Here is a 27,148-nt window from a genome sequence, read left to right on the forward strand (position 1 = left end):
CGAACGCGCATGCCAACCCTATTCGGCGCAATATTGCTTCCTTCAAGCCACACAAAACTAATACGATTAGTCTCAACTTCATGCAAAAATTCGTCGCAGAAAGTGGAGCAGGCCGTTAATTTTTCCACGAGTGCCTCTCACGTTTAGAAATTTTTCAGACAATCTTCGGTTAATAATTAATTTAATGAATTCTGAAGTGTATACGATGATGGAACATACATTTCAATAAATTTAAAATAGATACAATACCTAGCATAATAAGATTATTTAATGATTAGCAACAAATGATGTATGTAAGCTTCATCAAGTTGTGTTCAACACTTCGGCAATCAACACAGCCTGACGACGGACCGTTGATTGCTCATGTCACAGGACTCCAGCCTCTATAAGTTCTTCCTAGTATATTGGGATCCGAGGCAAGCTCCAAAAGAACGTCTACTTGCTGTGGTACACTCAGTCCCTCTTTTGCCATCAACGCTCTTCCTTCGTCCTGGCCCATGATAATCTTCGAGAGAACAGACTTTACGTTCTGCGGAATACGACGATTTTTGTTCATGGCCCAGTCAATGATGATGCATGGATTAACGCCGTCCAGTTTTTTGGTGATGATTTTCATCCGCATACTTGAATAGGATTGAATCCCTTCCTGATCAACAACATCTTCCTGTAGTTTGACAAACTCAAGCCAGTTTTGGGTGGGCTCTTTGACAAATGCTTCGACTGCTGCTAGAATGACTTTCTTGTTTGAGACGAGGGCTTGCAAGCACGACACCATTGACTCGCGGATGATGCCCTTTGTAGTGAAAGGCTGGGCGACATTCACAATTTGAGGAGTCATGCGAAATGGCATCAGCTCGGGAAGAGGAAGAAATTGAGTTGCCGTCTCAAAATGATGTCCAAAATCTATGCCCACCATAGTACCCGTCTTGTAGTCGACGAGGAAGTTGCACAGATGCCGGTCACCAATGCCCAAAAGCCACTGAGCAATGGAGAGAACCGCGTGGCTCGAGCAAAATTTAGTGCGTATTACGAAGAAACTTTCGTAACTACTGGCGAGGTTAGACAAAGAGCGACGTAACAAATCCCATGGTAAGGAATTCACCACTTCGGAGTAGGCTTTCACACAATCAACTTTACTCTGTTTTAGCAAGTCCTGAGTTGACAGCCCGTCGCCGTATTTCACGAGATTCTTAGAATAAGGCCGTTTTTCTGTGTCTGTGAGTGCGGCCTCCATGAAATCTTTTAGCGTTACAGTTGAATCAACCCACTGCAACATGCCAAGTTCGACCGTGAGCGGCACAACACTGTACGTAACGACCCGCGCTTCAACGCTCAGGCGCTTAGTGACGGGCGAGTGAGCGAAAATGTTGTTCATGAGAGTGAACATAAGCTCGATCCGCTGGTCAGTGCGCAGATCTTCGCCAGTTTTAACGAGGAATTTGTACGTTTTCTCATCATCAGCGTGCATTTTTAGCACAACTGGGCTTCGTAGTGACTTCAAGACGACAAGGTTGTTGTCAACGCTTGAAATGCACGGGTGATGTTCAACATTTGGTTTGGAGAAGCCGGAATACAGACCTGGAATTTCAATTCTATCGGAATACTGAGATCCTTGGAAGCTGGACAGCCACGGAGAGAGTTCCTTGACATCATTCAAGCTGCTGGACCAGCACGATAGCAATTCTGTAATACAACGATCGATTTCCGTACATTTGAGAGACTTCATCTCGCTGCCCTTGTCACCAAAATATTTTTTGAAGACAAGTTTGAGTTTGTCAAGGATCAGGTAATACTGAGCTCCACGTTGAGTTTCCTGTTGCTGCAGCGCAAGGCTTGTTACGTTTGCAAAAAATTGCTCCTTAATATATTTTAATTTATTCGCTTTTGATTGACTGGATGGAAGTCTCTCGGCATTCCTCACATCAACTTTGACGTCCCCAAAAGGCTCGGTAACGAGTGTGATCGCCTCCAGGAACGGCTGTAGAAGTCTGCACTTCGTGTCTAGAATTTCCTCAACTTTGACACATGTGGCCCGAACATCAGAACCGTGTGGACCGTCGAACTTGTAGCAAGTCTTACTCACTGAGAAGGGGTAAAAGACGGCTTGTGGATACTCTTCGGCAAGTTGAACAACTATAGGTCGCAACACTCGCCCCGGAGTTTTCTCCAGATAAATCAATATGTGAGGTAGCCATAATAGAAACAGCCATACGGGAACGGTTGAAATCTCCCGCTGAAAAACCTCGATAAGTTCGGCATGATCCTCCATGAGGTGAATAAGGCGCGGGAAATTGAAGTGAGAAACACGAGATCCTGCTGTCATGGCTTTCAGAGTCGATGTAACAAGGATCTTGAGGTACTCATCCACTTGTATTGATTCGGACCAGGCGCTGATGCAATCTTCGCAGAATACTGCCAAACTTTCGTGAGTTTGAATATGATATGACGAAACTAAGTTGCCATCCAACATTTCAGAATTGATTTTGTCGGAAAGCTCACAGGCCTGAACCTGGGCATTGAGTGCACACATGAGCAAGCTTTGATACCAGGAACGAGGATCATTCTGAACTTCAGGAAACTTTTTAGCCACTAAGGCAAGGTGCGCGTTTTGAGCATCGAAATTTCCTCCCAAAGACTGGATAGCATTGCATAGCTCGACGCAGAGTTTACTTTCGACGCACAGGTACTCCATGTTGACGAATGGGGAAGTGAATCTTTCCTGCAGTTTTTCCACTTCCCCAAGTTGTCTGCACCAAGCTTCCACGAGACTTTTGATTCGTTCTGAGCCACGTTTATTTTGACCAATAATGATACTTGTGTTGGCGCACAAAAAGTGGTACTTGACAGTAAGGCTCTCGGTAAGAAGGCCTTTTTTCACGAGCGGGTCCACTCTACTCAGCTGTTGAGTTGCCAAAGAAGAGTTTCCAGTGGAGAGCGCTACCTCTACGACTCCGATATGAGAGTTGGCTTTAGTTTCATTAACTTTATCTGCTATTTCACGTCCACACATTTTAGACATGAAGTGCAAGTAAATTCCGCGATATGACGCAAGAAACTGAGCAAAAACTGCGTCATCTTCCTTTCGAGGAAGGTTATGTAGCCAGCTAGAGCACAATTTAGAAGCCAGGGCCTTTTTTCCTGCTTCTGAATTTTCTTGAAGAATGGACAAATACTGATCCATTTCCAAAATAAGTTGAAGATGCCGTAATGCCGCTGCGAGTGGCTTGGGTGACAAATGAGATAGATGGCCTAGTTTTCCAACCAAAGCGTTTGTGGCGGACAGCAGGAAAGTTCGAGCTATTGTAGGGGATTCTTGGTAAACTGATAACACGCCAAGCTGTAAACTGACATTGTCTTCGAGTAGCATCTTCCTCGGTTCATCTTTCATTGCATTGTTCACAAACTGCAGAAGACCGCCGTCAGATTCAGCGTTAGAAAGCAGCTTCATGACTCGAGAGTTGACGAATGCTGTGATGGCAGCTGCAGGGCGCGGCAATTGCCATAGCCGCTCGGTATCCACTGCACCGCTCTCAGGATCTGTCAGCAGACGTTGGTCCAGAAATGAATCAAGCACTCCCCACATGCCAAGTTCACTGGCAGTAGCGCACAAACGTTCTTCCCAAATTTTTTGTTCTTCAGATGACTGCTCTACTTCTGGGGAGCTCAAAGCAGACAGATAGAACTTATAAGCCTCAAGTGGCTTGTCAAGAGACTCGCAGTGTAACGCCTCTCTAGTATTGCCGTGAAGAGAAGACATGCTGCTTTGAAGCACACCACGCACGGCATCCCACATTCCGAGGCTGCTGTACAGCTCAGCAAGATGCATCATCAGTTTCGGCACGTCGTCTTCTGAAGATTGTGCTAACTCGCTTGTCACGCCTCGCTTTTGTCTCTTCCGCGGCGGAGACGACTTCACATCTTTGCGTATCATTAAAACATTTTGTTCAAGAAGCAGGATACCCAGTGACTCCTGCCCACTGCTAAGGGCCGCATTTGTGATAAGTTTAGGATCAGCCATTATCTTGGCACTAAGAAGAAGGTGCAACACGGCTGCCATTACAGGCGCAGAGTTCTGCACACTTTCGACGAGGAGGGTGCTTAGAGCTGATCTAATCTCTTCCCTCCAGTTCTTAAGTTGAGTTTCAGACAGCCTTTCCTCCCCATGTCGAAAGAGGCCTTCGCACAGTAGCACAAACACATGTCGTGCTACAGAACTGTCTCTCTCAGAAAGTGCTTGCAGTGGGTCCAGAACAGCTCTGTGCTGAATCTGTATGTCAGGCAACTCGCCCACCCGATACTCTCGTAGCATTGTCACTTGAGCTTCACGTCGCAACGTCCGTTCTCGTTCTAGTCGATGCTTTAGCGCACGACGCTTTTCTTCGGCCTGCGCAAAGTATCTGTATTGTTGTTCCTTATCTTGCTGACGAGTGAACCGGCGCCGAACGAGCGATGATACGATCGCTGAAGGAGTTTCATCCCCGTCATTTTCATCACCAAATGTTTTGGGCTTTAGTCTCGTTTTACCGAGTCCAGTTTTCGAATACGTACGGGCTTGATTAGTTTTCAAAGAGAAAACCAGGCCCGCAGAACCTTGAGACACAGTATTTGCCTTATCTTGGAGTTGAGTGAACGAGACTTCTTCCTGCATCGACGCATCCGTTCCCATATCAAACGTTCCTCCAAGTGTTTCTGGAGCCGCCTGAGTTGGCGTAAACTGTCGCTGTTGAGTGGCGGCAATAGCAGCCAAAGTATGACCAACCTCGCCTCCTTGAGTCAAAGCAACCAACTGCGATAGCGATGGTCCATTTGAGTCAGCGCTGCTCTGTGTGTTACTGAACAAAGGCACCATTGACGCATGACGAGCTCGCCATGCCGGACAAACTTTCATCTCTACGAACTTGCAGTCAGTCAGAGGATGTTCGAATAAGGGTCGAGCATAAGACGGCGAAGAGTGAGTGATTTGCAGCAATACATGGCAAACTGTGTGTAAGTACGTATCTTCACTGCTTACACTGTATAGGTCACGAAGAACAAAAACGAGCAGCTCATGAGGACTTAGGCTTTGAGCCCTCCGCGTCCAGTAGTCAAGAATGAAATTGCGTAATTCAGTGTCTTCGTCTGCGACCGCTTGCAGTAGAGCATCATGCACTGTGCAGTAGACTTCTTTCTGGTCCTCTGAACTTTCACATTGGTAACGGTCGTGTAGAAAAGTAAGCGACGTAAACACTACCTCGCGGCAAGACGACACCGGGTGTTTTAGAAAGCTCACTAGAAAGGGTAAGAACGTTAAAACTTGGCTGGCCGTCAGCTGAGTCAGAGAAGAATTTAGCAGCTGCAGAAGAACTAGCTGCGTAGCGGGTTCTCTGATCTGTAGGGCGTCTGTGATGCGCTGCTGTTGAAGGTGCTGGAAGCAGTCGGGATGCGTAGACAGAGGAGCGATGAGGCACTCCATAGCTCGCATTTTTTGCAAGCCGTAAAGCTTGGGCAGCAGCACCAGCAGCTTCGAAGTAAACCTGCAAATATTATAGAATCAGCAATGGCTTTTTTCACAATGCAAGTCAATAGAAGTCGGTTGTTATACAATGGAAACCACTTTAGTAATAGCTAATATATACATGTCATAAATATAACATTCATGTTATTCGTTCAAGTTGAGAAATTTTAATGCACAACAAATTGTAGATCTGAAACAAACCACCATAGTGCATCCTGGAATGATATCAAGACATGGGAAAAAATATAAATGTAAAAAAATATAGATGACTGACCGGTTGTCAATAGTGTTGAAGTGCTTATGGATGTGATAAAGCACCGAGAGACCCTGAGCTTGATGCTTGCTTATGAGGTCCATAACACAGGCAACAACATCACCGAAGAACTCATCACAACCAACAGTGGCCTCGCTGGTGAGGCTGTCACTGCTGCTGCTGGGCACAGCATCACCCACACCTCCTCTCGATGTCATGGATCGTGCGAGCATCAGACCTACAACTTCAGAAGCAGCGTTGTAAACAGCTGCTCGAGGGTTAGCGAGACACTTCAATAACACGCCATGCATCTTACGTTCCTGCATGCGATCTTGCTCGTTGTAAGGCGATACGCCGGCCACAAGCAGACAGGCTGCAGCGTGCAATCCGGCATCAACTTCCCGCTTATGTCCCTCACGCGTCTCGAGCAGCTCTATTATTGCACTTCCATCCACTGTGGGCCACGCCGAACACCAAACTGATACGAGGCTTCGAAGGAGGTCGACGTTGTAGCGGAACACGTCTGCCCTGAGATGGGGCAGCGAAGTAATGAGGTGACACATAAGTTTTGCCAAAAGTGGACTATCATCGGGGTCATTGGGTGCTCCATCTACACCCCATCCGACAAGCAACACTACCAAGTCTGCCAAAAAATAATTAAAGCCAACGCCAGTGGTGCCATCGGTGATGCACTGTAAGACAGCTCTACTAGCATGACGCGCGTACGGAGCGAACAATTGGGCCGTGTTGGTTAGGAGCCTAAGAAGGAAAAGCCGGACATTACGAGGTGCTTTAGAGTTGCTAAGCTCTTTCAAAATCTCTGTCATCCAGAGAGGAGGCGAAGACTGGCTTTTATCCTCAGTTAATCTGTGAATATGATGCAACACAGCAGTTAATTCAGGCATTACCTCATGGCTGTTAAAATCACACGTTTCCAGAGTCATTGGAAGCAAGGTTCCTTCAGTTATGTCTCTGGGTTTGGAGTGTTGAGTTTTCTCGCCCAAAGATAAGACGAGAGCTGATGAGAAATCATACTGACTCAGGTCTTGACTGAGGCTACTGTCAGCCAGGTAATTGGACTTGAACATGAGCACAGTTGGTTGATAGCGCGCCTCGGCAACCGCATCGGACTTGGAGAGGACTTGACGCACCGCCACGAGACGGCTCGTGTTCTTGCTTGCGACGCCGACTTCTTCTTCAAACTCTAATTTCTGATTTACGTCGATCATTGAAGCCCACAAAGCTTCTCCTTTTGCAGTGTTCTGAACAAAAAGGAAATTATTGTAGAATTTGAGATCATCCTGAACGTTGATGAGGATGGCGATCAAAAGGGAATACGCAGCTGAGGCACACAAGCGTCGCAGCTCAGCGTGAGTCGTGTCGTGTCGGAGTTCGCCTTTAGCAAGGCGTACAGTTCGCTTCAGAAGTTCCTTCGTCAGTTCCTTTCCCGAGGCGTCCGCTGGGTTCACTACGGCATTCACGGCAGATGCGGAGCTAAAGCACTGATCACGGCTCAGCTTGGCATACAGCAGCTGTGAAACAAAATAAAAAAATAATATAACTCAGTACTCACTGCAGTGAGTGACAGAGAGCGCATTTTCTCGTCGACGAAAACTTGAGATCACGGACAGGACAGACAGACAGACGGACATGACGAGCACAATAGTGCATTTTTTCCATAAATGAGAAAATGCGCTAATAATTCAATTTGAAAGTTGATTTCATATGAAATTCTCGTCATTTTACTGTTCAAACTATAGAATTACATTCTGTTAAAAAAACGAATAAAATAAATGAGGAACATTTCAATAAACAGCAATACAGCCTTCTGATACTCATCACGTACTTGCAAAAGTCGAAGTGCGGCGAGTTTGCCAGTCAACACGCAGAGCTGTTGTTCGGGGCGCGAAGGTAGAGAGCAGGACAAGAGGTTCATGATAGATTTGAGATGACGTTCAAAGAAGCGCTCCACGCTCACGACATCAGCAGTTCTCAGCAGAGAAAGTAAGACGCGCTCGTTCAGAAGCTGCCGGTGCAGCTGGAGGCCTGATGCTTCCTGAGCCTCTACGACTTGGAAGACGCGGGACGCAAGCGAGAACTGAGCCTCTGTGCCCACGCCTGCCATCACCTTGCTCATGCTGCTCTCCAGCAGATCTTTATACCTGGTCCCGGGAAAAATTAGTACATCTTTATATTTATTATTTATATTTATCATTTTCATCTCTATACCTGGTCCAGGGATGGTCAAGTGGGGATTGGTGAAAATGATTTCATCAATGTGACCAGATCAACAAACTATTAGAGTTCCTTTTTTTTATGCCACATTGGTGAAAATGATTTTTATTAAAGAATGCTATGTCAAATAATAGTAGAAGATGAGGTTCAAAGAATAGGTATATTTGCCATAAACGAGTGTAGCTGATAACTTTGCATCAACCCTGATTAGGATTGGTACCTACTGATAACACTTGAGAATATAATCATGCAATAACATTGTAATAATCACCAAAATACACATGATAAATCTCGTATCAGATCTACAGATAAAGATACACGGTACACACGATACACGGTATACAAGATACACGGTACACACGATACACGGTACACACGATAAAATCTACAGATAAATCTGGCGTGTACCTGTGATTAGACTCGTGGCAGAAGATCTTAGCGAGGTGCAACAGAAGCGCATACACGGTACACACGGTACACGGTACACACGGTATACAAGATACACGGTACACACGATACACGGTACACACGATAAAATCTACAGATAAATCTGGCGTGTACCTGTGATTAGACTCGTGGCAGAAGATCTTAGCGAGNCATGAGCGACACCAGGTCGCTGGTGCTACCGTACGTGGCTAAGGTCCCCCAGGCCGTCTCCACTCCTCGCACCAGTTCCTCCGAGTACCTGAGCACCAGATTTTCATCATTTATCATGAGCGACACCAGGTCGCTGGTGCTACCGTACGTGGCTAAGGTCCCCCAGGTCGTCTCCACACCTCGCACCAGTTCCTCCGAGTACCTAAGCATGAGAATCCAGGTGCAGAATAAAGCCTTGCGTCATGACCATGATTATATAAAAGTATTAGTAATTGTTGACATATCTTGACAAAATTACATTACTTGCGATTGAATTGAATGCGATTACATGACTTGCGATTGAATTACATGACTTGCGCCATGACAAAAATTATATAGAAGTATTTATTGTAAACATATCTGTTGACTTTCATCTTAAATTTATTTCGTTAATTCTATTGATTATTCTGAGTCTTGGGTTAATTTCAAAACAACAAAGTCACCCCGTGCGTCACGACAATAATTGTATAAAAGTATTAACTGTTAACATATCTGTTGACTAACTTCTTAAATTTATTTCGTTAATTCTATTGATTATGCTGAGTCTTGGGTCAATTTCAATACACAAAAGTCACCCTGCGATATCAACAAAATAATTACCGGTACCTACATCAAATAACTCACTTTTTGCGCAAAGCCGAGTCTTTAAGCAAGGTCCTGGCAAGAGACAGCAGCAGCAACACTGCTTTTTTCCAGCCGCCAGCCTGGGCGAGCTGAACACAGCGTTGCACAGCGTAGCTGCAGCGCAGCACCAGCACCGTCATCACTGCGTCTGCGTGCACTAGAGGCTCGTCACCAGCAGCAATCACCAGCTCCAGCACTTCACTCACAGTCTGTATGATAATGGGGAGTCAATCAACGATGTGATTCAACACGTGAAGTTAGGCAGTCACATTGGGCAGGGTGGCCCAGTGGTTACAGTTCAGAGTACCAAGATTGGAGTAGAGAGGTGCGGGTTCGATCCCAGCTCTGTGCGCCAGTTTCTGGTCAGAATCGGCTAAGAGGCCGGGCGGTTAAACACAGCAGAATTGTAGCAGTGAGTTGCGAGTTTGAAACCGAAACGAGCTGTGAATGTTCTGTGATGTTAAAAACCGGCGACAGGCCTACGGCCTAATAAACGCTGAATCCGCTATTATTATTATTAAACCAAGGATATCATTGGTAAGTGGCCATACAAATGTTATTAAGATGATGCAAACATATGAATCGCTCGGAGTGATCCCAAAATTATCACACCAAAACTTTAGGATTTATTCCGGTTTTTAAAGTGACATCTTAAATTCTTGTTGGAATGGATCCTGAAACTGTTTCCTTCTTTCAAATTGACTGCTGGTAGAACAAGGCCGAAAATGTGAATATTTGAAGAAAAAAAACGCAATCGAGGCACATTCCCAGGTTTTCTTCATTTTCTCAATCCACCACGCAGTCCATTCCCACCCAGCGCCCCCTCCTCACACCAGACATCAGACCACAACCTCTGCGTACATCAGTACTTTGGAACTACTATGAATAAATAGCACTGGCAGTTATACTGATTTTTGGCAAGATCCAAAGAAGCAAGTTTACTATGCAGTTTTGCTGCATTAATATAGAACGATATTATTACATGAATTTTCTTCATACTGTAAGCGAGAATAGACAGGACAGACAGACTCTTCGTACTTCCCTTCCTATTAACACAGTAAAATAATCACCCGTCGAGGTGAGACTCACCTCTTCACGTAACTGCAAGGCAACATGCAGTGCAGTTGAAGCAAAGCTCGTGATTTGATGAGAAATTGGGGCGAAAGCGGCTGCAACAGAACGGCTAGGATTCGTGATGAGAAAATCTGATGCCCAGCGTGTAACGTGACGCGCTAGATCGTCGGTACTACCAAGAGAGTCAAGCCACTCAGTTTGGTGTAAAGCTGCCACTCCCTGCACATAAATTAAACTAATTCCAGTTCGCATGAAAAAAAAACTTGAATGTTAAGATTTTTCGAAACTCAACTGTATATCATGAGACCGAGTTCGCGCTAGGGAATAAGAGTCGCTGGACAAGTTGACTCAAAACATGGCAGCATGTATCATAATATGGTCCAATTCCCGCTGCATTTAGCGAGATGCAATTTAATATTCGTGTAAAATCATTGTTGTCCACGTAACTATTCAGCGACGTTAAGATGTCTGTACCTGCAAGAAGTGACGCGTTGGTGGCGCCACGTACGTCACAGCAGAGGAGTGAAGTGGCAGGAGAGTTGAAAGACGGAGATTGTCTCCACTCATCAGGCTGTCTATGGACTTGCGCAAAACTAATTTCTGCTCTTGGCTAAGATATCGCTGAAAAGTTTGCAGTGTGTCCACAAGTCTGGGTAATAATTTCTCATTGACTTCAGTGTCTCGCAAATCAAAGCCAACACTAGCAGGTTCCAACACAGCAGTCACAAAAATCTTGCGGAAATTGGGACAAAAAATTGAAGCAAGGAGAGACTGCGAAGTTTCTTTCACGTCTTTCATGACGACTGTCATAAAATCCATGAGCCTGACGATGAGAGTGCAGTTGCTGACTTGCTTGCTAGAGGAGAGAACATGACGTGGTTCAGGCACAACATTGAGTAAGAATAGTTGTAGCGCAGCCAGAAGGTTGGAGTCTCGATGGGTGAGCAGCACCGTGCTTGGTACGAGCCGATGTCCGATGAGCCACACGTTGCCTTCCAGACATGCCAGTAGGCGCTGCAAAACAAGTCATGAGCACCAGTGGAAAATAGAATTTGGTATTTGTATACAGGGTTATTCTAAATGTTGGACCCAATTTAATAAATTCGTATTTATTCATGTATATATTCAAAATAAATCATTTATACAATGGAAATAGAAAGATTCAAATTTGTTGTAACCTATTCAAACGCAGAATTGCGTTTGGCAACTTGGCCCCAATTGCATCTTGATGCCCGAAACTTTTTGAATCAATCACTTCCTGAGCGTTGGGTAGGACGCATAGGAAATGAAGATCAGGCCACCGAGATCACATGATCTCACTCCATGTGACTATTTCTTATGGGGTTACGTCAAGAAAACTGTTTACGTCCCGCCTCTACCAGCAACTCCTATTGATCTGAAGAACTGTATCACTGCTAGGGTGCACTGCGCCGTATAAGTAAAAAATTGAATCTTTCCCTTTCCATCGTTGTATATATTATTTATTTTGAACCTATACTTAGGTACACACAAATTTAATGAATTGGGTCCATCATTTAGGAAAACCTTGTATAGCTGCCGAAATACAACTTGTAATTATAATAGACACCACTTTAGCTTACATGGACCAAAATTCCTATTATATGATTATATATATGACAATACCAAAGCCGAGCGTTAAGAGTTACACGTAGTCATAGTAAGTGATGACCTAAAAGATTAAGAAGCACCTCCAAGAAGCTTGTCCACTCTTTAGGATGAGCGGGTGATGGGGAGATATCGCCGGACCCAATCACAGGAGCGAACGCCTTGCATCCACCTCGCTCGAGCACTTCACCCACAAGCACGTCCAGACGATTTGCTTTGATAAATCGCTGGTCTACCAAACTTTGAAGGTTACTGCAACCTGTAACAAAATACACAACAATCTGAGTCTAACAATCGGCACACAAATAATACAGGGGTTATGATGCTGTGACAGTGATGCTGTGACAGTGATGCTGTGACAGTGATGCTGTAACAATAGTTACAAGACACAAACGTAACCTCACCGAGCACAGAAGAAGCAAGACCCGGCAGCGATGCTGTGACAGCGTGACGCAACGCAGAGGCGCGGTGGCCACACAGACGAAGCATCCACTCGGTGAGGGCAGCGAGCGTGCCGTCGCTCCCCGTCAGGCAGTCAGGGATGCGTCTCATCTCAGACCGCTGGGGTGGTAGGTCAGGATGTGGAATAGGAGAGGATCAGGTTGGAGTACAGAACAAAATTCAGGAAGACTAGGAACCAAGGATGCTAATCTCAGACCGCTGGGGTGGTGGGGAAGTTGTGCAACAGGAGAGGAGCAGGTTGGAAATTAAAAAGGCTTTTCAAGAAGAGGATTAGGATTCCAAGGAATCAGCTTGGAGCACAGAACAATAATGCATTTCAAGGAGAGGATTAAAATTCGGGGAATAAAAAAGGCTACAGAATAAAAAGGTTTTCAGGAAGAGGATTAGGATTCAGGGATGGGTTCAAAGTACCATGAAAACATTTGTACGTCACACGAAGGATAAGGTGAAGGCAAGTGATCCTACCTCGCAATCTTCGAAGTCAGGGGCTATACTTTCAGAAAAAGTTAAGAGATCGTAAGTTCGTCTGCCAATCATTGACGACCTTTCAAGCAAAATCCACCAATCAAAGACAAGAAAATAGAGCGTAAGTACTTACGTTCACCTAGCGAGTTTTGAAAGTATGGCCACGGGATTGAACCAAAAGAGTTGCCGGTGTAAAATAAGACGCAACTCACAGCATTGAACAAGTTCTTGTAGTGGGTGGCTATACGACAGAGATGCCGTAGCGAGGTAGAGGCGAGAGCAGCACAAGGCAGAGCGGCGTGGTCCTTGTCTGCGAGCGTGAGGCAGGCGGCCACGGCAGCAAACAGCTCCAGCAGCCACACGTTCACGGCCGTCTCGCTCTCACGCACCTCCGTGTACACCGCGTTGAAAGCCACGCACCCGCCTGAGGGACATTACAGGGTCAAAAGTAGAAGACAAACATTGTAACCAAATAAATATAAAGACTTTTTTGGTGTCGATGAACTCGGGATTATAAACCAAAAGTTCGTGACACGAATTTATGTATTTTCTTAAAAAAACAAGAAGGCTCGCGGCCTCTGTTATAGCGTGGTGTAAAACCTCTAATCGCGAAGATCGTTTCGACACCAATGCTATTGATTCATGTTAGCAATTCCATACAATTAGCTTTCGCCGGTAATTCGAAATGCTATTTGTGAGCAAGACGCACCAATTCTCTTGAAGGCGCTGGGGTGGCGCATCAGATGGATGATCCTCTTCATGACGCTCTTGAGGTTGTGGTGCACCGCGTCAGCGTGGGCAGCAGAACCCGTGGCGCGGCTCGAGGTGCGTGCCTTTACATACTTCAGTTAAATATTACATACATTACCCTACCTGCAGTGAGTTCTTCTTAATCTCATGGGCTATTGTCGCCAAATAATTTTAGGCATCGATATAAAAGGCAACTTAGAATCAATGTACGGACTGTTATATGCAAAAAAATCCCAGGCGAAATTTCTGTTCACTAAATTGTGGATTAGACGTTATTTAGTTCAAGTAATTTATCATAAATTAAAGTATTGAATCAAGATTTTCATGACATACCTGGACATTTTGTTTGCGGGACCACACCAGAAACTCGCACAAGCATCGACCACAGAAGTCGCGCAGCGCGGGATTGTTCACACTTTCCAGGCCTTCCTGCAACACAACGCAAGGTTAGGCTAAAATAATTACACTTCTATAATGAGGAGTAGCAAAACTGTGATCAAATGAGAAGTGGATGCGGCAACACTAGGCCATAAATTTTGATGCTGTGATGACTGAACAGTGAAAGATTAAAACATTGTCATCCAATCATATCAATAAACTCGAACAAAATAAAAATATGAATATTAATATTTCGTACATCGCCACATAACCTTTTACTTAAGATATAAAAAAATTATTAAAAAGTCACCATATTTTCTAGTAGAACGTTTCGAAGACCAGCGCCATTATTTTGTGAACCAATGAGCTTTTATTGTAACGTTTCTTCGTTATTTATTTATTAATGGAATACGTATATTCATATTGAAAAGAGAGAGTAGATAGTCACTCGATTCCTTACAGGTAAATTCAACAAGATGGAAGCACCATAATTGCTAATATTTCATTCAAATATCTTCATGCGATAGACACTCATACCGGTAAATAAGATATATCGTCGGAACAACCGAACATCATCACATTGAGATAAACTAAGAGTACATTGAAGGAACAATATACTTCAGTTTACAATGGCAGTAAGCAGCAGTGCCAGTTTGACCGTAACACGAGTTGACGCTACAGTACGAGCCGATGGCATCATGGCAATGGCTCACCATGATGGCATCAAGCAGGGCGACCGTGTCATTACGAGCCAATGGCTTACCATGATGGCATCAAGCAGGGCGACCGTGTCCGGATGCTCGTAGCCCCTGTTGCTGGAGAAGTAGTGCGTGCACTGCATCATGAGCGTCACGAAGAGGTGGCGGCTCACGTGGTCAACATCGCACGCGAGGCGCAGGCAGGCGGCAAACAAGTGACGGTAGACGGGGGCACTTGGTCGGGTTGCCGTCCGTCCTGAGCACGAATTATATTAGAGATAATTAACAGTACTGAGTATGCAATACTTCACTAAACCTCTAAAAACAACGAACAAGCGAGCTTAGTAAATTTCTGATAATGCCATAAAAAAATAAAGTTGATTCAATAGTTTAATAGTAAGTCAACCGTAACAAAGACCGCATTGTACTGTCTCGGCACGTGAAAGAAAATCGCATGGATTTATTTAGTCTACGGTCTTCGAGTAACGATTATCATATAACAATTAGGTCGTCAGGAGTTCGGGTGAACGGAATATCGTGGCTCACCCGATCCAATAAGGACGATGACAACGGAGTGGAGCAGCTCGGCCGCTGCAACTTTAGTTTGTCTGTTGGTGGCGTGTAGCGCAAGATGCGCTATACGAGGCAGGGCAGAGTCCAGATGCAGGTCAAGCGTAGAGTGCTCGTAGGGTATTTTCAAAGCCACGTGATCGCATTCATCCCATCTAATACCCGTGTCTTCAACAGCTATGCCTGGTTCAGACGAAGTGTTGGCTACAGAGCCAGTTTCAGATGACAATGCTGAACACACGTCTGGTCCCAGACTGCCCAGCAATTTCAACACGTTTCGTTCCAAGTCTATCGAGGGGCTAACTTTTGAACATCGAGCGTCTCTCATTTTTCTTACGTCGACTCGACGTCTCTGATTAAGCAAGGACAGCTTAACGTTAATGACACGACTTTGGAGCTCAGAACGTTCCCTCTGAGGGCTCTGAACGTGCGTCAGCAAGTCTGGCAGCACACTCTGCACCAGCCCGCGGATGTTGGCCTTGTACTTCTCTGCCCAGATAATTATAATCGGTCCATTTTGAAGATGAAAATTACCTATACAGCAATCAGGACATTCAAATAATTCCTCGTACGACATAAGCTCCGTTCAGTGAACTGATGTTTTGTAGTGGAGGAAAGCATGGTATTGACAAGGGACTTAGCATTTCTACAGCTCGGCGTCAGCAGAGTAAGCTTCCAATTTACAACTCAAATAACTTTACTTCAGATTACAATTAAAAACAAATGTGTTGAATGTAAATTTGGGGCCTAAAATAACTTTGTACGAATGTTTTAAGGCGTTGCAACTATAAAGAGCCCGTATTACTGACCGTCTTGACTGAAGGCGAGGTCATCAACAAGACGCTGTAGGCAAGCTACGGCCGAGAGCGCCACGGGAAGGAAGCTTAATCCCATCGCCAGTGCAGTCTGTGAACGAAACGAACAAGAGGTTAGAAAACAAGTACTTCACAGTTTTGTTAGAGGTTTTTAAATTAAAACTGCTTACCTAAGTCGAAGTAGGCAAATGAATGCAGCTTAATTTTCAGAGCAAAAATTAACGCTTTTTTGCACACGCTTCTAATGAAATTAATAATTAATACGATAGATGCTAAAAAGCAACTGACGTGCATGGGTTGCGACAGTTGGGGCAGGATTTGTCTGGCCAGAGGCTTGGGCAAAGCCAGGAGGAACGCGAGGCAGGACGCAAGGAGATGGTCGCTGAACTGCTTGCTCGTCTCGCAGCAGTCGCTGGCGAAGCTCACCACGAGCTCGCCAAGATTACGAGATGCCACATCCTTGAGTAAGAAAATAATATTAGTTATTAATTCAAATTATTGGGCTCAGGCATACTCAGTGAAACAAACATAAAACGTGCTGATTCAATATGGTTTGTAGTGTGTGTTTTGGCTTTGACCTGAATCACTTTTATTCAAACAAACCAACTCCGAAGAAAATGCTGATTAGGTGTGTCTTTTTTGCTACTTGAAGAGCTAATTATTAATTTGTAAATCTTTCTAAATAATTAGAGCGGCATTCAGAATATCAATAACTAAAGTCCGTAAATCCAAAAAGCTCATAGGTATTGGATTGAGTAAGTATAATTGTTGGCTTGAATTTATTAATTTATGACTAACAATTAAGATGATTACTGATAATTTTCTACGATTAAACATCTAAAAGCTGACAAGTGGATGTAATACATGGAGAAACATTTGTAATGAAGACATGATAATTATTTACTGTGCCCATAAGACTGAGTATTGCTACAGGTGCTGTAAAACATAAAGGAACATAATCGACCAGCTTCGTTAAAGAACTTGCTGAAGAAGTTAGAACATTGAACGTGCACGCCATTTACACTGACAATGCCACAACGTGAATAAAACAAGAAATATAATCGATTAAGAATGGCTTCCACGACTGCTTAGCTCTTTTTCCGCCTCATCTTCAGAGACGTGAAGAAAATTAAATACGGCAAGAACTAAAATCAACACAGCTGAGCGATGTTTAGTTAAAAGATTCCGTCAAATAAAAGTTTTACTCTAGGAAAGTTACTTGCTCCAATACTTGCGGACACTACGAATATACAGCTAGCACCAAAATTATTGGTACAAATATTTCTTTTCAATGTTTTCTTCAATAAATAGATAATCAAAGCACGTTTGAGCCTAAGATTTGATTGAACTAAGCAGCAAGTAATGGGAAAAAAATACTATATTTTCAGAATAAAATGTAACTTCAAAACGTTTTGACATGCAGAAATTCTTCAACAACTACAGACAATATTATTCGTACAGTTGGAAAATAGTAACATAGTTGCAATATTATTAATTAATGGCATGGAGGTTACCAAGATGGAAGGGTATGCCATTGATTATTATCATTATTATTATTGCAACTAAGTTAGTATTTTTCAACTGTACGAATAATTGTATCTGTATGTGTTTGGGAATCTTCGCATGTTAAAGAGCAACAGCATCGTGCATCAGGTGGCCCAAATGAGGGCGGATGAACGATAATCAGAGGCGGCGATCCATCGTGGCCTGGGACTGCTATGTCCCAAATGTCCGGTGATCCTTTATCACCATCTAGGTTATCATACGTCACCATCTTATAGCCTGTTAAATCCCCGTCCTTCTGTACTCACCGAGCCAGTTTATTATTATAATATAACTAGTGTTACCATGTGTTTCACTTGTCCTGCCTTAGTCCTACTTGGAACAATAAAGTACCCTGACTCTTAGTTACGAATCCTGAAATCCATCAGGTGGTCACAGAATCGACCACCTGACACAAACAAATACTAAGGAAACTAAGGATGGCGGGTGGAAATGGTTCTGGCGGGTCAGCGAGCCAGCGATGGTCGTAGAACTACCAGTGGTACAGAGTGCCCGGAAAAACTGACCTATCACCCCCGTCCCTTGTCGCCACTACCAGGATGGGCAATTACAACTACAACAACAACAACAAGGAAACCTAGGAAACCTGCTGTCTCTGCCAGAGCTGGTGAGCGTGGAAATGCTCAATAGTGTTTGTCTTGCCGCACTTCCACGACTCCGTTATGTTGATCCCAAACCTGCTGTCTCTGCCAGAGCTGGTGAGCGTGGAGGTAGCGCAGCAGCACCGTGAGCAGCGCGTAGTGCTGCGACACCAGCGGCTCGCGGATCGCCCTCGCCACGACACAGAAAGCTGATGTCACCGCAGCCTCGCAGTCGCCTTCTGACGAGTGGCTGATTAGATTGTCCTCAGACTTCGTACGCGGGCAGCGTGCCTCCAGGACGTCTGACATCAGAGCTACCAAGCTGTCGTACACCTGAGAAATGTTGGTTAACGTTAAGAGTTTTTACTTCTGGTATGTAGCAGCCTAAGTTACAGTCTGACATCAGAGCTACCAAGCTGTCGTAAACCTGAGAAATGTTGGTTAACGTTAAGAGTTTTTACTTCTGGTATGTAGCGTGCCTCCGGGACGTCTGACATCAGAGCTACCAAGCTGTCGTACACCTGAGAAATGTTGGTTAATGTTAAGAGTTTTTACTTCTGGTATGTAGCGGCCTAAGTTACAGTCTGACATCAGGGCTACCAAGCTGTCGTACACCTGAGAAATGTTGGTTAACGATAAGAGTTTTTACTTCTGGCATGTAGCAGCCAAAGTTACAGTCTGACATCAGGGCTACCAAGCTGTCGTACACCTGAGAAATGTTAGTAAACGTTAAGAGTTTTTACAGCTGTTATGTAGTAATGTAGTTGTTTGAATTATAAACCGACTATGTTAGAATATGATGTCGATAAGACATCCGAATGAAAGATTGCCAATTTGTACATACAAACCTTTATGATTTAAGGACAAAAAATTTAGTTGATTTAATACAATCTAGGCCTAAACCCTCAGCAGAAAATAATATACAGTTAGTTAGTGCAATCATGGCCAGACACACATTTGAAGTCTACGAATGGATTGCTTCTCTCGTTGATCTTTTATGAACGAGTCTTAATTATTCTATTTCTGTTCAAATCTATTGCATCTATTCTATTCAAATCTATTTCTATTCAAATCTATTCTATTTCTGACAGTTGCATGCTTTGCACTGACCAACAAGTAAGCAAAATTTATATAAAGCGATTAAAACTGAGTCTGTCTTTCTTCCCACTGAACAAGCAGTGGAAATACTTGTTTAAATACTCAATGAACCCAAACAATGTGAGAACAATTTACCTGAAAGTCCTTAGGAGTTTTAGCCACCAAATCCAGCACGACGTCAGTGCGCACAGGATTCTTATCTGTGGCATCCAACGCCTGCAAGAATTAATAACGAATATGAGAGGACCAGCCATCAAAATCACGTCAGTTTAGATAATATAATATTTATAATTTAGATAATCTTTAAATCTCAATTCCCTAAAGCTAGGATATAAATTGATGCAATTAAATATTAGATTATTGTGTTTCATTAGATTATTGTTAAATTTTTAAATAAGTTACAAAACTGGTGGTATGACTGACGGTCGTGACTTGTTCTTGGTATGTGTTAAATTGATTCAATTACTCAAAAGGACTTCTCGCATTTAATTATTGTTAAATTTTGAACTTAAGTTTTAACGTATGTGTAAGCTGCACCTGTGGTGGCAGCTCATCTTCCTGCTGCTGCTGCTGCTGCTGAGTGCTGAGGTCAAGCTGCCCTAGGATGAGGTCCGCTGCTGAGGAGAACTCAGTGAAGAGTGCACTGCACACCGCTGAGCGTCGTGACACGGCTACCTCTGTGACACATGTAACACTTAACACTAGAGATATTTCCCAGCTACAGAGATCTATTACAAATTTCCCAGCTATAGAGATCTATTACTAATTTCCCAGCTATAGAGATCTATTACAAATGTCATGCATGTAGAGAATAAGCTAAAGTGACGATGTGTTGTGCATCAAGTTAGCGAGGCAAGTAACCAGAAAATAATTTAAAACACTTTTACTCATTGAATATATTTGGTCTAGTTAATGCCAGTTGAGGTCTAGTTAAAACCAATCTAATAACAATTGATTTGGTCTAGTTAATACCAATTGAGGTCTAGTTAATACCAATTTAATAAAACTTGATCTGGTCTAGTTAATACCAATCTAATAGCAATAGAGGTCTAGTTAATACCAATCTAATACCAATAGAGGTCTAGTTAATACCAATCTAATAGCAATTGAGGTCTAGTTAATACCACTCTAATACCAATATATTTGGTCAAGTTAATAGCAATAGAGGTCTAGTTAATACCAATCTAATAGCAATTGAGGTCTAGTTAATACCAATCTAATACCAATATATTTGGTCCAGTTAATACCAATATATTTGGTCTAGTTAATACCAATATATTTGGTCAACTTAATACCACTTCAGACCTACGGGAGTGAGGTGACCACCCACTCACCAGAACACTTGACGGCGCTGGCTGCGGTGGGGCACAGCAGCGCCCGCCACAGGGGGAAGAAGCTGGCACAGGAGACGGGCTCGTCCGCGACACCAAACCACCGCCGGCCTCCTGTCGGGACGCTGGCAGGGACAGCGTCGTCCCCAGGGACACTATGCGAGCACGTCAGCAGGATACTCTGGTGCACTGTAGTTGGACCAACAATCTATTAACATTTCTGGAAACATTGACTCAGAAAAATAATCATACAACCATTCTGGAAACATTGACCCAAAAAAATAATCATACAACCATTCTGAAAACATTGACACAGAAAAATGATCATACAACCATTCTGGAAACATTGACACAGAAAAATAATCATACAATTATTCTGGAAACATTGACTCAGAAAAATAATCATACAACCATTCTGAAAACATTGACTCAGAAAAATAATCATACAACCATTGTGAAAACATTGACAATTTAATGAACATGGACGGATAGATTTATATGTAATGCGTTTAGGAACATAGTTATACGCCATATACATTAAACGAATAATTTGCCCAATAAATTAGCCAACTATAAGGGTAAGGTTGAAAGCACATCATATAATTTAAGCAGGTATAAGGGAAAGGTTGAAAGCACCGGAGTGATACGCCATATACATTAAATAAATAATTTTCTCAATAAATTAGCCAACTATACGGGAAAGGTTGCAAGCACATCATTATAATTTAAGCAGGTATAAGGGTAAGGTTGCAAGCACATCATATAATTTAAGCAGGTATAAGGGTAAGGTTGAAAGCATATCATATTAATTTAAGCGAGCATTACATCCTTATACCCGAATAAGGCGCTTCTTTATAAATACTTCACCCCAAGAAGAGCGGATGCAGCTGAGCCCAGGAGCGGCCGTAGAGGTGGCGAGGAGCGTCAGTAGCGCAGCATGGGCGACACCGCGCTCAGGGGCGGCCAGCTGTGGGTAGTGCCGCGTCAGCGCCACGCTCAGTTCCAGCACGGCGCTAACACTCGCGCTGTCAGCCTGACGACAAACCATCATTACGACTCTAGCAATTTGTAGTTAAATGATAATAAAGTAGGTATCACGAATAGTAGGTATCAGTGTCTGTGGTTAAATGATAATATAGTAGGTATCGCGAATAGTAGGTATCAGTGTCTGTGGTAGTAGGTATCAGTGTCAAGGGCCTTAATGCCCATCTGTGCAGCGTCTACGTGCGCTTCAGACGGGCAACGAAGCGATTGACAAGCTAGCGCTTCGCAGTCGACCTGCCTCTTGCAACACAAGTGTTGCACACAGTGGACGGCTGTCTGTGGTCTGGCGAGATTGTCTGTATACGCTGGTCCTTATCAACAATGTGTCAACTAGCGTCACGTTTGTTAATACTCACTCTCTAGTAGAGAGGCTAATTGATCTTAATTGAACCTGTAGAGACCATGAATGCCTGTAGTGACCTTCAATGCCTATAGAGACCATGAATGCCTATAGAGACCATGAATGTCTGTGCTGACCATCAATGCCTGTAGAGATCATGAATGCCTATAGAGACCATGAATGCCTGTAGTGACCATCAATGCCTATAGACCATCAATGCCTATATAGACCATGAATGTTATCACAGCAGCACACCAAGAACAATGACCCAGAGCTTAAATTCGGATGCATCCATCCTCACTGACGTCTAATTAGCAACTTATCTTCGGAGCGCGCGGTCGCGAGCTACCGCACACAAAAATAAGTGTGAACGCTTGTAAGCGTCAGGCGCTGCAGCAAGCGCCATATCGTTGCCCCTAGTGTAAATGGGCCTTAAGAAGTTACGAGTTTAATGCTCAACCTCCCCAGCGAACAAGCACGACGGTTCCTTTATCAGCAAGCCACCTAAGAACAAACACTATCACACGTGCGTACGCTCGAGTACGAAATGCAGTGAGCGCTGAACACACACAACTAAACAGGCAGGTGCAGGTATGGCGGGGACTATAGTATACTTAACACTCACGTCAGGAAGATGCTTTATGATGGATGCCAGCGACTGGATGAAGTTGGGCAGATTGGCCAGCTTCGTGTCGAACAGTTCTGACGCCCTGCAGCATTAATTTAATTTAACATTTAATTTAAATGTTAAATTAAATGTGCCCCTGTTAGATTAAATTAATAAAATTAATTTAATTTAACACGGGCACAGCGGTTTAATTAACACTCACGTCAGGTAGATGCTTTATGATGGATGCCAGCGACTGGATATTCTCAATATTTTATTCATGCTATATACTTTTGTCCTAACGCAAGTCAACTTCCATCTAGAATCATTTGTAATCAAAACAATCATTTAAATCATCAAATTGTCGAATCATATCTAAACAATTCGACAAAGAACTCATGTTAAAAACCTGCTGTATAACGACGAGTCTTTGCATACTTGAAAGATCATATTAACCCTTATTTCAAAATTTATCGCGTCTCTACTCTCTGATAACCATGATAGGTAATTCAAAAAGCCAGACATAAATTGTTAATCTCGACATTATGAAAGTGATGCAAATTAAAGCTTACCAGCGGTCTTAAGACTTCTCCCAAATCCTAAAATTAAAATCCATTAGCATAGTAATTTTGGCAGATTTGCTAAATCCAATCAGATGTCCAGTAAACAGTTCTGCATGAGCAGTCATTCGGTGTTGAGGAGACTTGATGTTTTGTATGGCGATATAGCCCACTCAAGAAGCGAGTTGCAGTACCAGCAGCAGTAAGGTTCTCATTTGATACGAGTACTTCATACAATCGATACATGATACACTGATACGGTACTTGATGCATGTGATACATGATTCATTGATACATCATAAGACATATAAAAAGTGCAAGCAAGTACTGACTGGTTGAAGGCGTATTGGCTGGCAGTGAGGACGGTAGAGAAGATACATGATACATAGCTACATGATACATGATACATAGATACATCACAAGACATATAATAACTATGGAAGCAAGTGCTGACTGGTTGAAGGCGTGTTGGCTGGCAGTGAGTACGGTAGAGAAGATACATGATATATAGATTCATGATATTGATACATAAGACGCCCTGCAGCATTAATATCTTTCTCAATATTTTATTCATGCTATATACTTTTGTCCTAACGCAAGTCAACTTCCATCTAGAATCATTTGTAATCAAAACAATCATTTAAATCATCGAATCATATTATCTAAACAATTTGACAAAGAATTTATGTTAAAACCAGCTTATAACGATGGATATGTGTATACTTGAAAGATCCAATTAAGCCTTAATTTAAAGATTTATCTTTCTACTCTCTGAAACCCATAATATTTCAGAGTATCGGAAAAAATTGTTAATCTTGACATTATGAGAGTGATGCAGATTAAAGCTTACTAGCAATCATAAGACTAGCAATCAAGAAATTAAATCCAGTGGCAAAGCATCAGGAAAGGTGCAAACATTAATTTTAGCAGATTCGTTAAATACAATTAGATGTCAAGTAAACAGTTCTGCAAGAGCTGGGGTCTCGCTCACTTAAGAAGCGAGTAACAGTACCAGCAGCAGTAAGCTTCTCATTTGATATTTGATACGTTTGATACTTGTTACACTTGGTACATGATACATTTGATACCTGATACACTTGATACTTTATACATTTGGTACTTGATGCATTAGGTACATGATACATTTGAGAGTTTATGCATTTGACACATGATACACGATACATTATAAGACATCTAACAACTAAGCAAGCAAGTGCTGACTGGTTGAAGGCATGTTGGCTGGCAGTGAGGACGGTAGAGAAGATACATGATACATAGATACATGATACATAGATACATAATAAGACATATAACATTTATGCAAGCAAGTGCTGACTGGTTGAAGGCGTGTTGGCTGGCAGTGAGGACGGTAGAGAAGAGCTGGCGTAGCTGCTGGGAGGGCAACAGCTGCTTACAAGCGCCAGCAAAAAGCCCGTAGCCGCGGACGGCGAGGCTCACACAGTAACTTGAGTTGCCCTCACTCTTGTCGCTCTCTAGCAGCGCATTGAACTCCTTCACCAGGTGCTGTCAATAAACTTCAATTAATAAAAGCCTAAACAAATATTATTGTCATTGAAAGTAAAATATACATACAAAAACTTAAATAAATTTACAAACGCTCTGACGCTCTCTAGCAGCGCATTGAACTCATTCACCAGGTGCTGTCAATAAACTTCAATTAATAAAAGCCTAACCAAATATTATTGTATTTGATAATAGAATATATGTACAAAAACTTATATAAATATATAAAAAATAACAAAAAACTGAGACATGAATTGCACAATAAATTGAAAAATATTTTGTAATCAACATCAAGATATTGGTTGTATTCTTCACAGTATAGATATTATATGAAAATAAACAATTAATTAAGAAAATAATAACTGTATCAAATGTAACTATTATATAACTAAATAACTACCTATAAGTAAATAACTCTAACTAAATAACTAAGTATCAAATATAACTAGTGACCGAGAAAGCAGTGTGCGCGACGTCGGACGGGTTGAGCTCCAGTTCAGAAGCAAGCACAGAAAGGAAAGACTCCATGGCGCGTCTGCCGGCCTTGAGGTCATCTGTGTTGGAGGCGCAGCTCCAACGCAGTAGCCACGCATACACCAACGCGTGCTGCTTCAATAACTCTGAGCTGAACCGTGCAGCGTGCTGGTGCAGCAACTCCAGGGTCACTGCACGCAGACACAAACAGAACGTTTATGAATGTATTACTTATACACGTGCGATTGATGACCAGAGAATTCGTTGATTTATATTATAAGTGATTGGAACTTTTCTTCAGATGACGGTAGATTAAATGTAATAGAATGTATTATTAGACATGAACTTTTGTTTCAGTATAAGAAATTGTAACCGTGTAATGAAATGTATTTAAGCAGATCATGTTAGGTAAATTTACTATTTAAATCCATTTACAAACTGAGTCTGAAAAATTAGCTGTTATCTACGACTTTATGTGAAATGGCTTCATGAATGTTAACATTCTATAAGAAATGAAATATTCTTCTACTTAAAGTTCTCTAAAAAGACTTTTGTCCACTCAATAGCAAATAGTTCAATCTTTAATGACGCAATCAATCAACAGTCAAGAGCACCTCTGGGAGCCTCTCTCTTGGGCAGGTTCAGGGCAGGGTTGATGATCTTGTGGAGCCTCTCATAAAGATCAGCAAAAAGCTCTGGAGTGTCGTGAGCTCCATCAGGGAAGTGGTGCAGGTAATATGTGAGCCCTCGTACGCATCCAGACAGAATAGTGAGGTCAGGGCGAGCACCAGTCTGAGTAAATACTTGAATAAGCAGAGCACGTCAATGCAAGTGGTAAAATTTCATGAATTGTAACCATATTTAAGAAGGCCATTTCTGATTACAGATGTACAAAAATGGAAAATTTTTAAATCAAAGAGGATGAGCATGCAGCCTACTTAGAGATGTAGCATCAATGATTCATTAAAAAATTACTATATTAATGAAAATTGTAAAATTGATAATCAAGCACACATGATAAGTTCTACTCTAACAGAGGAACAACAAACAAAACTTTTTCTCCCTCGTGGGAACATGAATTATGTCAGCATTCACTAAACAAATGAAAGAAAATAAACAGGATTGACTGACATGTCGGTTGAGCTGGTCTCGAAGCACCTTCAGAATGAACACAGCTTGACTCTGAGCTTTTTCTGGAAGAGCAAAGGTCAGCAGCCCCAGTAGCTGCAGCTCATGGTGAACAACTGCAAAATCAAGTCTTTCTGTTAATTTCACAAATAGTTTGGTCCCTTCACGTTGACATATTCAGTGACCCTAGTAAGTCTAGACTGCTAATTGAAACTAGCAAATTTTTGAACAATATTCATGAACCTTATGACGACTTTTATAAAAAATATAATTCAGTACTCACTGCTGTGAGTGACAAAGAGTGCATTTTCTCGTCCGTCCGTGAAGTCCCGGACGGACAGTCAGACGGATGGACATAATGAGCACAATAGCGCCTTTTTTTCCATAAATGAGAAAATGCGCTAAAAAGATGGAAAAAGCTATTGGAATTTATACCTGATGGCACTTTGGCACCCCTGATGCCCATGCTGAGGTCAACAACCAGCTGCTCCACATTGAGGATGTCAGCACTGAGGTAGCAGACACAGCGAAGCAGCAAGACACTCAGCAGCTCCAGTGCAGCACAGCGCACTTTAGCTGCAGGGTCCCCTCGGTACAGCAACACGCTCACAAGCTGCACATTTCAACACATAAATTAATAAATTGATCATCAAGGTTAAGTTAAGGAGTGATAAATTTGTGGCTGATAAGGCATATGTTTTATTTCTACTAAGTGTATTATAGGACAAGAATATACAGCTCACATGTACATCTGAAATATAAAAAAATATAACTTAGTACTCACTGCAGTGAGTGACAGAGAGCGCATTTTCTCGTCC

At 42.7% G+C, this 27,148-nt stretch overlaps 1 protein-coding gene across 1 annotated transcript; it reads right to left on the bottom strand.

The window, feature by feature from the left end:
• Window positions 1-164: 164 nt before the first annotated feature.
• On the bottom strand, window positions 165-26,827 carry LOC108681316 (DNA-dependent protein kinase catalytic subunit). The gene is made up of 29 exons (XM_047884972.1): window positions 26,766-26,827; window positions 26,334-26,446; window positions 25,817-25,994; window positions 25,182-25,393; window positions 24,541-24,728; window positions 22,663-22,747; window positions 21,521-21,686; window positions 20,657-20,842; window positions 19,860-19,999; window positions 19,458-19,538; window positions 18,814-18,933; window positions 18,321-18,557; window positions 16,369-16,539; window positions 16,075-16,171; window positions 15,242-15,754; window positions 14,761-14,951; window positions 13,953-14,048; window positions 13,579-13,702; window positions 13,082-13,293; window positions 12,347-12,503; window positions 12,026-12,201; window positions 10,791-11,330; window positions 10,332-10,535; window positions 9,243-9,451; window positions 8,590-8,667; window positions 8,391-8,543; window positions 7,594-7,909; window positions 5,769-7,279; window positions 165-5,513 (listed from the first exon to the last, which is right to left on the bottom strand). Exons 1-29 carry the CDS (start codon window positions 26,794-26,796, stop codon window positions 362-364), a joined length of 11,637 nt encoding a protein of 3,878 aa, XP_047740928.1. The 5' UTR covers window positions 26,797-26,827; the 3' UTR covers window positions 165-361.
• Between the last annotated feature and the right edge of the window lie 321 nt (window positions 26,828-27,148).

The sequence above is a fragment of the Hyalella azteca genome, unplaced genomic scaffold (genome assembly GCF_000764305.2).
Source record: "Hyalella azteca isolate HAZT.00-mixed unplaced genomic scaffold, Hazt_2.0.2 contig16642, whole genome shotgun sequence".
In the NCBI taxonomy this organism is placed as follows: Eukaryota; Metazoa; Arthropoda; class Malacostraca; order Amphipoda; family Hyalellidae; genus Hyalella; species Hyalella azteca.

Excerpts from the sequence above, each read along its gene's own strand:
- LOC108681316 (XM_047884972.1), bottom strand. The coding sequence starts at position 26,796 with ATGGGCATCAGGGGTGCCAAAGTGCCATCAG. Across the intron at positions 21,687-22,662 it reads TCATAAAGCATCTTCCTGAC|GCTGACAGCGCGAGTGTTAG; the intron begins GTGAGTGTTAAG and ends GTTTGTCGTCAG. Across the intron at positions 19,539-19,859 it reads AAGATGAGCTGCCACCACAG|GCGTTGGATGCCACAGATAA; the intron begins GTGCAGCTTACA and ends TAATTCTTGCAG.